This window comes from Myotis lucifugus, unplaced genomic scaffold (assembly GCF_000147115.1).
Source record: "Myotis lucifugus unplaced genomic scaffold, Myoluc2.0 scaffold_1484, whole genome shotgun sequence".
NCBI lineage: Eukaryota > Metazoa > Chordata > Mammalia > Chiroptera > Vespertilionidae > Myotis > Myotis lucifugus.
This window is the reverse complement of record NW_005872532.1, coordinates 38,695-55,778: the sequence shown is the minus strand read 5'-3', so window position 1 is coordinate 55,778 and position 17,084 is coordinate 38,695. Positions and strand designations below refer to the sequence as shown.

Here is a 17,084-nt window from a genome sequence, read left to right as displayed (position 1 = left end):
GCCAAATCAGCTCTCCACGTCACATCATTTATTGCTTCCCTTCCCTGCCTCCTCTCAGGGGTCCCATGTGCTAGCCTTACCTGTCCCTGCCCTAACTGGTTCCCAGTCACACGGAGATTCCTTCCCACTTTACTTTGGCTCTTCTGTTTCTCAGTGTGGCTGCACCTCCCATTCCCTCTGCTCACATTCTTGGGAGGAGGGATGTACACATCACTCACTTCCCTGTCCAGGCCCACTTCCAGCCTTTTTAATTCTATGTATAACTTTCCTCATCTCTCTCTGGCCCACCCTTAACCTCCTGAGCACGCATTTTTTCAAGCCTCAGTGCAATTCTGCCCTCTCCCCCACTAATCCCTTGTCCCTGCTCCCACTTCCCTGAGGCGGCCCCTCACCGGTGCCCTCAGGCAGGGTCAGCACGCCCTCGCCCTGCACCCAGCCATAGCAGGGGAAGGCGGCCTCCTCTAAGGCTCCAGGGCCCTGCACGGTGATGCGGTCGCAGAACCAGGCGTTGTCCACCAGGGAGTGGTGTTTGCGCAACTTCAGGAACTGCAGTGGCCCCAAGTCCTGGGGAACGTCCTGCTCGAACTCCTCCACCTGTGGGGACAGAACCCGGTGGGACTTAGTAGCGGGGACCCGGGAGAGGACGTTTACTGGGATGAGGGGTCCCCTCTGGAGTCTGGGGACAAGGCCTCCAGGGACAGCATTGCCTCTTCCCAACACCCTCGGGGTGGGTCTCAGAGGGCCCATTGCACCCGGAGGACAGGAAGGCGGGGCGAGGCCCTGAGTGTCTTTTTTTTTTTTTTTTTTAAATCTTTATTGTTCAGATTATTACATTTGTTCCTCTTTTTTCCCCCCATAACTCCCCTCCTTCCAGCTCCCACCCCACCCTCCACCCTCACTCCCCACCCACTGAGTTCATCCATAGGTGCATGATTTTTGTCCAGTCACTTCCCGCATCTCCCACACCCCTTTTCCCCCAAGAATAGTCAGTCCATTCCCTTTCTATGTCCCTGATTCATTATAGTCACCAGTTCATTCTGTACATCAGGTTATTTATTCACTTGATTCTTAGATTCATTTGTTGATAGATGCATATTTGTTGTTCATAATTTGTATCTTTACCTTTTCCTTCTTCTTCCTCTTCTTAAAGGATACCTTTCAGCATTTCATATAATACTGGTTTGGCGGTGATGAACTCCTTTAGTTTTTCCTTATCTGTGAAGCTCTTTATCTGACCTTCAATTCTGAATGATAGCTTTGCTGGATAAAGTAATCTTGGTTGTAGGTTCTTGGTATTCAGCACTTTGAATATTTCTTGCCATTCCCTTCTGGCCTGCAAAGTTTCTGTTGAGAAATCAGCTGACAGTCGTATGGGTATTCCCTTGTAGGTAATTGAGCCTCTTTCTCTTGCTGCTTTTAAGATTTTCTCTTTGTCTTTTGCTCTTGGCATTTTAATGATGATGTGTCTTGGTGTGGTCCTCTTTGGATTCCTTTTGTTTGGGGTTCTCTGCGCTTCTTGGACCTGTAAGTCCATTTCTTTCTCCAGGTGGGGGAAGTTTTCTGCCATTATTTCTTGAAATAGGTTTTCAATATCTTGCTGTCTCTCATCTTCTGGCACTCCAATGACTCTGATATTAGTCCGCTTAAAGCTGTCCCAGAGGCTCCTTACACTATCTTCACACTTTCGGATTCTTTTTTCATTTTGCTTTTCCAATTGGGTGTTTTTTGTCGAATCTTTGGTTTGATTCTTGTGCTCCTCTGGTCTGCTATTGGGTATAATATTCTTTATTTCAGTCCGTGTATGCTTACTTTCTAATTTCTTTATCGTAGCATCGAGGGTCTCATTAGTTTTCGTGAGGCTCTGCACAAATTTATGGCAAGCCCTCAAAATTGCGATTCTTAGCTCCATATCCTCCATTTCTGTCATGTTTTTTTGTCTCCGCATCTTTTATGCTTTCTTGGTGCACCCCCTTGTGGTCTCTGTGCGCAGTCTTGTTCTAGCCAAGCCTTAATTGTTGTAGTTAACACTAGAGGGATTTGACCACCAGGCCGACTGGCTGTGGAAATCAGCTGTGGGAAAACTTCAGTCCTCTGGGGAGGCGCTAGTCCAGCCCTTGCCTGAGGCGATCGGCAAATGGCTGTGCGCAGGGTTTGGGCGGGGCGGGCTCAACAGGGCGGGGGGAGGGAGTCGCTATGGCCGCTCTCAGTCCGTCCCCAGGGGCTCTGCCTCTCTGTCCCAGCAATCGCTGCAAACCTCGGAGGGGCCGTAGCCAGACAGTCCCGCTTCTCCCGTTTGAGTCTGGGTCCCTAGAGACTCGCCCGGATCTGTAGCCCAGAGTCTGAGACTCGCTCCTGATTGAAAACGACAATCGCTCCCTCAGCCGCCAGCCCGCTTTGCGCGCGCACCCTCACCACCGCACCGCCGTACCTTTAAATTTTCCACACTGCGCCTCCGCTGAGCGTCGGAATGCTGTTGTTTTTGCTTCTAGTTGAAGAGACTCTCCTCAGCCAGCCTTCCCGTGGTTCTGGTTGATGTCCGCTCCGACTTTTAGTTGTATTTTTGAAGTGGTTGTCCACGGCGGCAGTCTCCGGTGTTTACCTATGCCGCCATCTTCGATTCTCCGGCCCTGAGTGTCTTGAATTGAACACTGAGCATCATCACCTACCCCGTCCACTCACAGCTCTCACTGCGCCTGCGCTCTTGGAGAACCTTCCCTTTGACCACTGATCCCAGGACAGTGGCCTGGGGTCAACTGGGAAAGTAGTGGAGGCTGCGAGGACCACGGTCGGTCAGGGAGGGAGAAAGGGGTTGAGCCCAGCCCGACCCTCTCCCCGCTTAGAGGCAGGCGTCCCAACTCCTGGGAGTCCCAATGGGCGCGTTCTCTCCCAACCCCGCCTCCTGCCGTGAGCCCGGCGGGGATTGGGGTCCCAGCTGCCCCCGCTGACCTGTCCCCGCGCTGGCCGCAGCTGCAGCTCCAGCTCCGCCTCCCCGCGCTCCCCGACCAGCCACAGCTGCACGCGGTTGAACGACCCGGAGAAGAGCCAGGCCCCGGTGGCCACGCAGATGCGGTAGCGGCCCATGGCGAGGGGGAGCCTGGTTCTGCGATTCTCGGGACCTCTCAAGACCCCGGGCGGGAGTGCAGAAGCTCTAGGGCCAGTTTGGGTCTTTAAAGATGGGTCTGGGTCCCGCCCCCTTCGCTACTTTCAGGCGCTCCCAAGTCTCCGCCCCAGACGAGCCCCAACCTGCCAGCTGCCCAGCAGAATGGGGAAGGGCAACGCCTACTGGTTTGAGCTGCTGTGGGAAGATGAAGGGGCCTTTGGCCCGGGTGAGGCCGCGAGGATGGATGTGGCAGAGCGTCTCTGAACCTCCTGGCGAGGCCTGGGGCCAAGAGCCTCCAGGTTGGAGGGAGCAAGGATGAGGACACTCCCCAGGCCTCCAGGCCTTTTGGAGAGCTGGTTGATAGAGGGGGTGACTGGGTCTTCCCCTTCTGGAGGGGAAAGTTTCCCTTTTTCTGGACCGGGACCTTGGGAAGGCGGTGGCCAACATATGAAAGGCCAGCCTGGGAGGCTTCGCTGGGCTGCTAGACCCCTTATGGTCCCGAAAGTCTTCAGTTCCTGATTTCTACCGCATCTGAGCCCCGTCCTTCAATAAATGACCAGAGGTTGCCAGGCTGCCTAGAACCTGGAAAAGTAACAGCTCAGAGACTTGCTCCCTGCCTCTCCCTGAACCTGGTTGCAAGAATCCTGGCATTAGGGTCCTAGTTACACCAGATATTGAAGGCCTAACGGAGGCAGGCAGTGAGAGCCTCCTTTCATCCAACCTTCATAATGGGTGCAGGAAGGGTTAGGGGTCTGGGTATTAGGGTGCAGTATGGAGTCACTTAGGGGCCCAGGATACATGGACAGTTCTCATGAACTTTGCTCTTTCCAGGTGAATGCAGCCTTTTTGTCTTCATTATATTCCAGGTAAATATTTATAATGGCCTCGTTTTACTGACCATGGTGCCTGCTTCCTCACATAAAATAAATTATATGGGAACAGGTTTTATTAGGCATGAAGTTCTACTTTCTTCTTCTTCCCTCTTGTCTTAATCCCACTCAACCCCAGCTATTTCCTGGTCCTTCATGGCACTCAGGGGAGGAAACCAGGGGACAGGAGAGGGCCAGTGCTGGTTAGGGACTTTGTACACATTAGAAAGATGATTCAGGGCTCAGGCTTTGTCACCCACCCACCAACCAGATTGTTGGGGTCCAGCCCCAGCAGGTCCAGGGGTTCCCAAAGGTGTGGACGGAGTCGGCGAAGAAGGAATGACACGGAGGCAGCATTCAATTGGTCAGCATGGTTGGGTTCTCTGGCCTGGTTCTATCCAGGATCTCCAGCCAGGTTCTGTGTTTTTTGTCCTATTACATCTGTATTTATACCAGTTGATTTTAATCCTATCCATTCTATTCCAAAGGTTAGGGCGTTTCTTATCTCCATTCCAAGGTTACTCTATTGTTCTATTAAGCTACAAGGAAGTAACTGAAGGAGATTATCCTAAGTAAAGATTATGTAGTTTAAGCATGATTGTTTGTAGTTAAAGTGATTAATTACCTGCCTGGCACTTAGTTAAGGGGTTTTATTCCCTCCCTAACTCCAGGGAAAAATCCCCACCTGGGGAAACAACCTTTCTCGGAGAGGTGACCTTGGTTAAAACACATAGTGCTAAGAAGGGGAGCAAACATATTAAGAACAGTATGCCATATACCCCAGGTCCCTTGAAACATATGCTGTGCAGATGTTTCTTCCTGGCAGCGACTGTGTCAAGCAGCAAGGATGGACCGGCTTCCGGCACCAGATGAAGCCCTTGGTAGGTCCCTAATGTAGATCTTCTTGGTCTAAGTCAGTGATGGTGAACCTATGACACGTGTGTCACCTCTGAACTCATTTTTTTGGTTGATTTTTCTTTGTTAAATGGCATTTAATATATAAAATAAATATAAAAAATGTAAATCTTTGTTTTACTATGGTGTGCTGGGCTGCATATCTGGCGCTTTGGCCAGACGAGTCATGCTGTGCTGTCTGTTCCTAAAACACATAGATAGGAAGGTACTGATATCAGCCCAGGCCTTAAGATATGGTCTCATGGCCCCTTCCCAGCATGTAGGCCTTCTTTTTAAGAAGGCATGGAAGTCTTATTCCAAATTTGGGAGACAGCCCTAACCGGTTTGGCTCAGTGGATAGAGCGTCAGCCTGCGGACTCAAGGGTCCCAGGTTCGATTCCGGTCAAGGGCATGTACCTTGGTTGCGGGCACATCCCCAGCAGGAGGTGTGCAGGAGGCAGCTGATCAATGTTTCTCTCTCATCGATGTTTCTAACTCTCTATCCCTCTCCCTTCCTCTCTGTAAAAAATCAATAAAATATATTAAAAAAAAATTTGGGAGACAAAGGACTGGAAAAGTATAAATAAAGAGAGTTTCCTCCATATTGGGGGGCCCAGAATTTGAAAGACACATTTTTCTCTGGGCCTCCACAGAATTTAATAATAAAATGTAACTCCTGTAATTGGCACTGCAGTTCAGCCTCTGCTGCGGCAGGGTGCTGTAACTGTAGTTGCTGGCCAGCTCAATAAATTCTCGCTTGCTGTTTAAGACCTAATTGGAGTCGGTGGTCTTATTCTTGAGAATGTTGGTCCACAACAATGGTTGCAAATATCAAAAAATTTCTATATGTGACACGGCACCAGAGTTAAGTTAGGGTTTTTCAAAATGCTGACACGCCGAGCTCAAAAGGTTCACCATCACTGGTCTAAGTCATTGTAAGCTTTTGCCTCACAGTGAATATGACTGTTGGCTGGGGTAAGTCAGGGTAAGGTAAACCTGTTTTCTTGAGTTAAACCCTCAAAAATGACTTGGCATGTTGGTTATTGATGAGGATAAAAGGGGTTCTAGTCTTGCCTTCCAGACTCCAGACCTCACGGAAGCATGTGATCTGAACTGGATGCCCTCCTCCTGCTTATCTTCTATGCTCATGGTCGGCAAACTGTGGCTTGCAAGCCACATGCGACTCTTTGGCACTTTGAGTGTGGCTCTTCCACAAAATGCCACAAAATACCACGTGTGGTCGTGCACATACAGTGCGATTGAAACTTCACGGCCCATGCGCTTAAGTTGGTATTTTGTGGAAGAGTCACACTCAAGAGGCCAAAGAGCCGCATGTGGCTCGCAAGCCGCAGTTTGCCAACCACTGTTCTAGGCCCACTCCTGCCTACATCCTCTGTGCTCAGGATTGGTGTCTGCCACATGCTGGCCCCAGTTTCCTCCAGTTTTTGGATCACTCTATCCTGTCCTATGCAAATAGATTGGCTCACATTCCCATCCTATGCAGGAACTGAATCTGGCCTTTAGGGATCACTTTTACCTAGAAAAGAGAGTTTGTTTCATCTCTGCTTCCAGAATCAGTCCAAACATCAGCCTGCTTCTCTGCTGGCGATACTTATTCTGCAAAAAGAGGTAATGAGAACGTGCGAGTCAGTTACTGGCACAGAGACCAGGGCCGGGGAGTCTGGAGAAAAGGGGTTTAGCTTTGGCATGCACATGTGGCAGATGTGGGCTTCCCTGCTGTAAATGGCCCAGGCAAAGTCAAGCCCTTGGACCTTCTTGTGGCACATATAAGGAAAAATGGTAACCGTAAGGAAAAATAAAACAGCTACACTAATAAAAGAGAAACATGCAAATTGGTGTCACTCTGCTATGCCCACCAGCCAATCAGATGAGTATGCAAATTAACCCAACAAAGATGGTGGTTAATTTGCATATGCAGGAGTGGAGCGAAGACTGAAGACAACATAGAAGGAAGCCACGTGCTGCAGAAGGGAGCGAAGCTGCGGAGAAAGAAGCAAGCGGGGAGGCGGAGGCGGGAGGGGAGCAAATGGGGAGGCGGAGGCGGGAGCGAAGCCATCGTTGGCGGGTTTTTCTCCCTTCTCTGCTTCGCTCTGGCCACAGGAAGCCCTATTCTTGCAGGAATCTTCCTGCAACGGGCCTCTAGTGGTAAATAGAGGGTGATTCTCCCTGTTAAACATAGATTTTCCACACTCTCCCTTTTCTTAGAGCATTTACTTTAGCAAACTTGTAATTGTAAGTTCTTTGTCTCTTTGAAATGTCTGTAGATCTTTCTAGAAGCTAAATAAGCTGCTTGTCAGTTTTGTGCCACAGGAATGTCTTTCCTAAGGACCTGGGAGCCAGCTTTTTGAAATCTAGGAAGACAGCAGCCCTATCTCCCAGTTTCTGTGAGAGGGTGAGAGCCTAATTGAGATGGGCTCCTTGCTCTAAGTTGCAAAACTACATCTCTATATACAAAAGGCTACTATGCTAAGTGTCTTTCTGGGTAGCTATGTCACATAGCAACACCCAGCTTCCTCTCCCTAGCAACAACAAGCCTCCTTGCAGTTTCTTCAGCCCAGGAACATGACTTGTTTTATAGCCAGGTGCAAATATTTTACACTTTAACCAAATGTCTGTGAAGCATTTTCCCGTGCCTCATCTCATTTGATCCTCACAGAAGTCCTGGAGTAGGTAGATAGGAGACTCGGTAGAATCCTATTTTTTTTTTCATTAGCCAGAAAACAGAGATTTAGTAAGTTTAGAAACCTGACCCGACTGAAAAGAAGTAAGAAATGGTGGACTTTGAAAATGACTTCAGGTTTTTCTCACTGCAGAACAAGTTAGCTTCTTGATCAAAGTTCCTCTCACTGTTGTTCCCCAGAGGGTATGGGTGAGGGGGATGGACCTTATATTTCATAGACAAAAAAGATTGTTTAAAAAAAGAGTTGTGCTGCACTGTATACATTTTCCGGAAGCTTGCTTTTCTCACTCAAGAGATAGATCTCTTGGAAACCTCTGCAGCTCAATAGTTATGCATCCAACTCATTCTTTTAAATGGCTGCATGGTGCTCCCCAGTGCACCCAGCCATCCCTCTGTTGATGAGCATTCAGTGGTTTCCACTTGTATGACCTGTGCTGAATGCTACAAAGGGCGTGTTTGTACCTACATCCTTGGGAACTTGACGGTTTCACTTCTCTGGGTTAGAGCCCAAGGAAAGGGTGCAAAGGATAAAAGGCTACCAGAATAAAAAACACACCCAGGAACAAAGTAAAACAAACAAATAAAAGACAAACAACACAGCTGTCTTTACTTTTCAGACAGAGGAATACACCAGAAAAGCCGTTGGCTGAGTTGTCATGGAGAGGAGTAAGTCAAGGATTTTTAAAGGGGGTGTTCATAATGTTTACACTAATTAAAGTTGAAAGCTTATACCATGGACAGGCAGGCCGGATTGACTACACAGGTTTGTACATCGTTGGTTGAAGCAACTCCTGTTGTTCTTTTTTTTTTAAATCTATACCTGCAGATATTTCCCCATTGATTTTTAGAGAGAATGGAAGGGAGAGGGAAAGACGGAGAGAAACATCGATGTGAGAGAAACACATCAACTGGATCCCTCCTGCATGCACCCCAAGCAGGGCCCAGCCTGGAGAACTGAGGTACGTGCCTTTGACCAAAATTGAACCCGAGACCCTAGAGCAGTGGTTCTCAACCTGTGGGTCGTGACCCCTTTGGCGGTCAAACAACCCTTTCACAGGGGTTGCCTAAGACCATCCTGCATATCAGATATTTACATTACGATTCATAACAGTAGCAACATTACAGTTATGAAGTAGCAACGAAAATAATTTTATGGTTGGGTCACAACATGAGGAACTATATTTAAAGGGCCAGAAGGTTGAGAACCCCTGCCCTAGAGTCTGCAGGCCAATGCTCTATCCACTGACTCAAACTGGCTAGGGCCTGTTGTTCATTGGTTGACAGAGTCTTGGGTCCCCTAAGGGTGAGGCATACCACTGTTACTCGATACTCATGGTTATTTAACATCTCCACCTTGCTAGAAACAGTTGTGAACACCAGCATTCAGTTTTGCCATCTCCTAGGCAAGTGCTGCTAAAAGTTCTGTTACATGGAATTGCTGGCTGAAAGAGTATGCGTGTGCGGGAGACACAATTCATTTGTGAAATTGTGGAGAACAGGTTCAGTAGAGAGATGGAGGCAGAATGCAGACCAGAGTGCGGCCTGCCTTTGAAGAAATAAGGCCAGAAGGGAACAGAGAGAGGGCCGTAGCTGGAGGTGGGTGAGCAGCAGAGCCAGTGAGAGGGAGAGGCTGGGATGCAGGAGAATGAGGGTAAGTGATGAGGAGAAGACCCCGAGGGAGGAGATAAAACCTGGAAAATGTGAAGGAACTGGCCTCAGATTGTGCACCCTCACAGTGGGGCAACAACGTCCTAGTTAATACAGTGGTTGGTGGCCTTCCAAAGGGCCATGCACATAAACGGATTAAAGTTTCATGGAGCCAGGACAGAGAGCTATTAGGAAAAACATGTCTTCCAGGCTTTGTAGGGGCAAAATGGGGGAAGAGGTAGAGAAACATGGCTCAGGGGCGATTTCCCTAGCAGTACTCACTCTTGGTTGCTGACACAAGAAAAATGAAAGGTTGGATTCATCCAGAACAAGAGTGGAACAGGGACCAGAGGCTCTGTGCCTTGTTCTTACTTCCCCAACTTCATTGGTGGAGGAGGTATGGACTCCATGTTTCATTCTTGTTTGTAGCCAATTTGCATTTTAAGCAAACATGGTGTCAAGATAAGCCTCTTAAATCCCCTCACCAGGAAATTGGCATCTCTAGTGACTTGGGTTTACTTGTTCTGAAGCTGGCTTTCTCAACATTTGTGTAAAGGGGTTGAGAGGTTAATCCTGTTCACTTCCTCCAGCCCCACTGGAATCTATTTTCCTCAGGGATCCAACATCCGGTTCTTGGCCTCTTTTTTCAGGACCGAACTGCCAGGCCAGGCCCACCACATCTTGGGCTTCTCACTCCATTTTTGAGAAGTAAAGATTGAAGGACAAGTGTGTTGTGTGGTCCAGCAGAGGGTACAGAGGATAGAGAAGTTCCATTTCTTCTCTGGGGTCCTTGCCAGCACCCTCTAACCATCCCAAACACTGTTTATCTTACATTATTCAAATTCTTATTCACACTGACTTTAGACAATTTTTATGTATGTCTAGTGTTGATGACTTTCTTGCTCCACCCTGTGCTGAACCATTTTTTAAAGCTATCACTAACCCAAATGTGTTCCACCAGCAGACTTGTACTAAAGCTTTGAAGAGGTAATAACTAGGGCAGGGACTGGGGTGAGGTGAGTGAGGTATTTAACTTCAGGTGCAACAATTAAGGGGCCCCACAAAAACCCAGTAATCAAGATAAATAATCATAATGAACAAAATACCAAAATTTTATTTTATTTTTAAAAATACATTTTTATTGATTTTAGAGAGGAAGGGAGAGGGAGAGATAGAAACATCAATGATGAAAGGGAATCATTGATGAGCTGCCTCCGGCACGCCCCACACTGGCAATCGAGACTGTAACCCGGGCATGTGCCCTGACTGGGAATTGAACGGTGACATCCTGGTTCATAGGTCAACACTCAAACCCTGAGCCATGCCGGCTGGGCAAAATATCAAAATTTTAAATAAAGACAGGGTCATTTGTAAGGATTCATATTAGCCATCTATATTCTTAACATTTTTTGCAATCATTCCTGCCACCAGAAATTTCTCTGTGGCCTACTTGACTCCCCAGTACCCCCATGTCCAACCCACAGGTTCCTTGTTGTGGAAATATCTTACTTTACCTTCTTTTTGCTTACTGCCAGGCTGTTTCAACTCTCCCTCCCTCTCTTCCCTCCCCACTAATGGCATACTTGAGGAAAGTCCAGCTCTTTTTTAGTATTTTCTTGTAGACTTTCTCAACTTTTTCCCTCTCCTATTGAATTAAAAAATGTCTGCTATTAAGTCTTTTCTGTTTTATTCTTTGTTACTTTTAGAAAACACTTTTTGTTTTTGTTTCAAGGAAGCTAAATCTCTTATCTTTCTGAACATAGTAATTACAGTTTTAAAAAACATATGTTTCTGCACTATTCCGGCTTTCCTAAGTCCCGTTTTCTTTCAAATGTCTCACCAGACATTTAGCTTTCTCTTCATATTTAAGACGATGGCACTAAATTTCAGAAGTACAAATTGGTAGTTACAAAATAATCCTGGGGAATGTAAAGTACAGCTTAGGGAACATAGTCAATAATGTTGTAATAACTATGCATGGTGTCATGGTTTCAATGCGCTTTCTTCACCTCTCTAGTTGTGTAACTTCCACTCAGCCAGCTTTCCCTTGGTTCTGGGTGGTAGTTGTTTTGCCTTTTAGTTGTGCTTTTGATGTGGTTGTGAGAGGCAGCAAGTGTAGGTGTTTACCTATGCCACCATCTTGGTTCTCTGAAGTCTCTGTGTTTCCATCCTGGTTGCTTGTTGACCCCCAGGCAGACCCCATTTTATTCCTCTTCAGTTTACTGCGCTTCACAGATGATGTGTTTTTTTCACAAATGGAAAGCCCGACGCTCCACCGGCAAAAAGATTATGACTCTCTTTATTGCAATCCTTGCTTTGCTGTGGTGGCCAGGAAGCGAACCTGCAACACCCCTGAGGTGGGCCTGTAATGACCTGTTGACTCTTGACTCCAGTGGCCGCACGTGAGAAAGGTTATCAGAGAATAAAGCCAACACAGAGGAAAGCAAAGGTGTGTCATGGAGGGAAAGAGAGGGACTGAGTCCTGATGATATTGTTTGAACCTCTTGGTTCAGCCATACCTAAGGTCACAGAATTCCTGCCTTTTTAAATCATAGGAGCCAATAAATGTCTTTGCTTTGTAAAAAAGCACTTGGAACTGATTTTCTGTTACGTGGAACAAAGAACCATGGATAATGCGAGGGGTAAGGCAGAGGCACAGTCTTTAGGCTGGAGCACCCGGGCACCTATTGTCTGGGTCCAAGAGACAGTGACTTGCAACAATGTGCCGACCTGTGAGAGCGTTCTCCCCAGGCAGCCCAGGATCTGTCTGAGTGAGTTAGGTGTGGAGTGGATTTCTCACTACCTTCCTAGGGTCCTCTTTGGAGGATATCCTTCTCTTAATTGCTGGAAACTTCTCTCAGGGGTGGGAACTTGGCATCTCCTTGATTTTTTCCTATTTCTAGAACCTGAGTCAGCCAGTTTAAAGGGAACTGCATTTGGGTATGTATGGGAAGACTGCCCAGTGATCGGCCTTATATTTTCACTTAGACTCACTATTTAATATTTACTAGTATTTTTCCCTTATACAGTTCTCTCTCTCTCTCTCTCTCTCTCTCTCTCTCTCTCTCTCTCTCTCTCTCTCTTTTTCTGGATCATTGTTTATTTTGAGGTTGAGTTTTGTCTTGGTGCCTGTCTGTGAAGCTCAGAGGGGTTGCAGATGGTTCTGTCCACCAGTTCTTCTAAAAGAGGTACTTAAAATAAGTCACCTTGATATGGCTTTCCCTACTCAATTTGTATTTATTCACTGATAATATTCCAAGTCTTTGTATCATTAGATAGGGAGCACCTGTCCACTGGCCAACTAGCTTATGTTAATTTTATTATATAACTTGTCTTTTCCATAGTTCCTGGCATCTGGAAGTGTTTTTGTGAGCAGTGGTACTAGTCAACCAATACATTTTTGGGAGTGTATTTTGGGTGCAGTTGTTTAAATCTTCCTTTCCACAAATCCACTCTCAAGCATTAATCTGGCCTAACATCAAAATATAAAGCCAATGACATCATTAAGGTTTCACCGAAGAGTGTTCCAAAATGTCGCAGTTTCTGCTCAGGCCAAGTGTCACCAACATTCAGATAAAGATTTAGTGATTTATTTGACAAAGGAATAATGTTTTTTAAACTTTAAACTTTAGAATAGTTTTAGATTTATAGAAAAATGGTAAAGATAGTACAGATATCAATATTATGAAATTTGTTTGAAAATGTTTTGGTTGGGGTTTTCTCTGATGTTATGTGGTGGTGACCCTATGTTTTGTATGTTGGCTCAGTAAAATATTTCAGGCAGTAGCTGGAGATCAGGCTCTCTTGTAATCTGAGTGGATTATATCAAGAAACCCTAATATTGAAGAATCACTTTCCAATCATCATATTTCTTCAACTATGGTCACTTTCTGATTTCTGGTGGGATATGCTTCTACTGGTCAGTGAAGTGATTGATCAACACAAATAGGCCTTGATGGTTCCACTCAACAGTCTTTGAGGATATTATGAGGGTATACAATTTATGAATATTACTTTGGAGTATATATACAACATGTCAATGTTAGCAAAGCTTTTGTGTATGAACTGAGTATTACAAGTGGACTTGTCTTTCTCAGCTATTTTATACCCTAATGGCCAAGTAAGCCATATCTTACCTTTACTATTATTTTTTAGTATTTTTAAACTTTATTTTTATTGTTGACACTATTACAGCTGTCCCTATTTTCCCTCCTTTGCTCACCTCTACCCAGCCCCCACCCTTCCTTCCCCCTGGCCATCACCTCACTATTGTGTGTGTCTATGGGCTAGCATATATGTTCTTTGGCTACTCTCTTCACCTTCTTTCATCCAGTCTTTCCTTCCTTCCTCCCCTCTGATGTCTGTCAATCTATTCTATGTATTCATGCCTCTGGTTTTATATATTTTGTTTTTCAGTTTATTTTGTTCATTAGCTTCCACATATAAGTGAGATCATATGGTTTGTCTTTCTCTGACTGACTTATTCACTTAGCATAACAATCTCCAGGTCCATCCATGCTATTGCAAAAGGTAATATTTCCTTCTTTTTTATGGCCACATAGTATTCCATTGAGTAAATGTACCACAGCTTTTTTATCCACTCATCTACTGATGGACTCGTGGGCTGTTTCTAGATCTTGGCTATTGTAAATAACACTGCTGTGAACATAGGAGTGCATATATTCTTTCAAATTGGTGTTTCAGGATTCTTAGGATATATTCCCAGAAGTGGCATTGCTGGGTTAAATAGCAGTTCCATTATTAATTGTTTGTTGATTTACTGGTGGTAGCCATCTGGAAGGTGTGAGGTGATATCTTTGTGTTGGCTTTTTTAAAAAAATCCTAACCGAGGATATTTTTCCATTGATTTTTTAGAGAGAGTGGAAGAGAGAGGGAAAGGCAGAGAGAAATATTGATGTGAGAGAAAGACATCAATTGGTTGCCTCCTACACGCACCCTGACCAAGGTAGGTGCCCTTGACTGGAATTGAACCCGGGACTCTTCCGTCTGCAGGTCAAACCAGATAGGGCTCATTGTGGTTTTAATTTGCATCTCTCTGATGATTAATGACATTGAACATTTTTTCATGTCTATTGGCCACGTGTATGTCCTCTTTGGAGAAGTGCATATTTAGGTTTTTTGTCCATTTTAAAATTGGATTGTTTGTCTTCCTGGTGTTGGAGTTTGTATAAGTTTTTTATGTCTTTTGGATATTAACCCTTTATCAAATGTATCATTGGCGAATATGTTCTATATAGTGGGTTTCCTTTTCATTTTTTTGATGGCTTCTTTTGTTGTGCAGAAGCTTTTTAGTTTGATGTAGTCTTTTTTGTTTATTTTCCCCTTGGAGTAGGAGACACCCCTGCAAAAAGATTTCTATGAGAGATGTCTGTGATTTTCATGCCTATGTTTTCTTCTAGGATTTTTATGGTTTCAAGACTTACAGTTAAGTCTTTAATCCATTTTGAGTTTACTTTTGTGTATGGTGTAATTGATGGTCTACTTTCATTATTTTGCATGTACCTGTTCAATTTTCTCAACACCATTTATTGAAAAGACTGCCTTACTTCTAAATAGCATTTTCTGAAGGGGTCCTGGGTGCCACCCCTTTTCTTTCTTGCAGTGTCTGGCGCCCCTGGGCAACTGTTCTCACTTTCTAGTCACCTACCAGGTCTGTGTGCCAAAGGGGCACTGGAATCGCCATTGTGGGCCAGAGAAAGCCCTTCTTGCTGACACTTTAGAGGTCAGGGATAAGTTAGAGTATTTCCTCTAGTAAGACTTTCGGTGCCCATGCAGCTAGAGTAGCCAATGGATTACTTTTCTCCCTTTTGTTTTCTATCCACATCCCCATCCCAGACAGACAACCAATGTCAATATCTACTGTTTCTGCTTCTCTACTTTTTTCTGTTAATCAGATTGTTTCATATGGTTTATGTCACTTCTTCCACAAAAATGGCCACAGTATACATTTACTTTCTTGGAAGTTGCTTTCCACCATTAACAATTCGTGATGAGAATATCTTCAGATCAATAGATGGAGATCGAACTGCTCTCTTCTCGAGCTTGAAGGATTGCCCTCTTGATGGTTTTCAGTATTAATTGCGATGAGTGCTTTAATGAACTCTGTTGTATATATACCCTCATGGACCCTCATATTTATAGGATAGATTCTCAGAAATGAGATTTCACACTAAAATGCTTGTATAAATTGTATATTGGCTATCCCTTTTAAACCACGATTTTGAGGTATGCTTGACATGTAAAGTCCACACATATTTGATGTATAATATCAATGAATTTTCCAATAAGTGTACACCAATGTATATTATTGTCAAATTGCTTCCCAAAAGGCTGTGGCATGGTACCAGAGTGCCCTTTTCTCTGCATCTCCACCAGCATAGAAAGCTATAATTTAAAAAATTTTTTGCCTATAGGTTGGATGTAATTTTCAGAACAGTGAAGGGTCTGGGATTTTACCCAACTTAAAAACTAGTAAGGTTTGACTACTCGCTATTTGAAGAATGGGAGCAGAAGACACATAACTTCTAGTTCAGTAACAAAGGGGATATTATTATTCAGAGCAAAGCAGTAGCCACAGTTCATATTCACATCAGTCCCTCATGCCCTACCACTTACAACAAGTGTGATGCCGGAGGGTCTTGGTGAGTGGCAGCGCACACAGTGGGCTGCATTATAGGAGAGGACCGTGAGTTTGGGGAACTTGCCCCTCTTGTGGTAAGCAGATCCATGTTCACTCATTGTCTACACGATATTACCTCATTTCCATGGTTCCCCCCGGCTGAAACAACCTTGAGAAATACTAATGAGCTGTCAGGGCTTTGCATTTCTGACATACCCAGCAGGAAGACCTAGGGCAGTGATGGCGATCCTTTTGAGCTCGGCGTGTCAAAATTTTGAAAAACTCTACCTTAACTCTGGTGCCATGTCACATATAGAAATATTCATAGTTTTTTTGATATTTGCAACATAGTAAAAAAAGATTTATATTTTTGATATTTATTTTATATATTTAAAATGCCATTTAACAAAGAAAAATCAACCAAAAATATGTATGAAATGAACAAAAACAGAAAAACAATGTACATTTAGGAAAAAAATAAATAATAAAAACAATGATAATCAAATAGTACGAAAACTAGAAATTAGTGACTTTTTTGGTGCTGAAGTTTGTCTGCTAATTCTTTGATTGCAGGTTCATACTTGGTGCACTTCAAGGCCAAGCAAGTGCCATTAACTTCATCTGTTAGCCGGTTTCTTTAGTTCGTTTTAATATTATTTAATGCTGATAACAAAGTGTCACAAAAATATGTTGATGAAAAAATTGTTAGCAAAGCTATCGCTAGATTTTTTATGTCGCTAAAAGTGTCAGGTACTCTGTTCCAAGCACTCAAAATTTCTTGTTCATAGTTGCACTCTTCTTCATTATTCAAACGATTTCGTTCCAGATTTTCAAGTTTCGCCCTTAAGTCGACAAACACATGAGTCCAAATGCTACCTTGAAAATCTGCAAGTTGCATCTCTAAATCGTCAATTTGCATCCACTGGAAATCCTTTAATTCCAAAGTACTGTAAACAACTACATCCGGATACTTAATTATTTAAGTTGTAGTGGCCTTCTCGAAATACTTTTTTATCCGAGGAAAATACTTATATGCCCAGACCTGCAGGGCATGCTTCGTGGGTACACCGCACCAAATCCTGCAAAGGAATGAGAGGATAGGAGACGCGAAGAAATGGAGGCAAGACAAAGTTCTGATCAAGCCTCAATTTTATTTTTACAGCGGGTAGAATTTATGTTGTTCTAGAGGAGAGGGGTGGGTAAGGGGGTAGCCTATCACTAGGGATGTAGCAG

General features: G+C 44.7%; 1 protein-coding gene across 1 annotated transcript; it reads right to left on the bottom strand.

The window, feature by feature from the left end:
* Positions 1 to 51: 51 nt before the first annotated feature.
* LOC102435933 (arachidonate 12-lipoxygenase, 12S-type-like) lies at positions 52 to 3,126 on the bottom strand. The gene is made up of 2 exons (XM_006107847.3): positions 2,947 to 3,126; positions 52 to 594 (listed from the first exon to the last, which is right to left on the bottom strand). Exons 1-2 carry the CDS (start codon positions 3,079 to 3,081, stop codon positions 322 to 324), a joined length of 408 nt encoding a protein of 135 aa, XP_006107909.2. The 5' UTR covers positions 3,082 to 3,126; the 3' UTR covers positions 52 to 321.
* Between the last annotated feature and the right edge of the window lie 13,958 nt (positions 3,127 to 17,084).

Bases quoted from the DNA above. Each gene is read 5' to 3' on its own strand.
- LOC102435933 (XM_006107847.3), bottom strand. From the start codon at position 3,081: ATGGGCCGCTACCGCATCTGCGTGGCCACCGGGGCCTGGCTCTTCTCC. The intron at 595-2,946 runs GTCAGCGGGGGC...CTGTCCCCACAG, and splicing joins TGCGGCCAGCGCGGGGACAG to GTGGAGGAGTTCGAGCAGGA.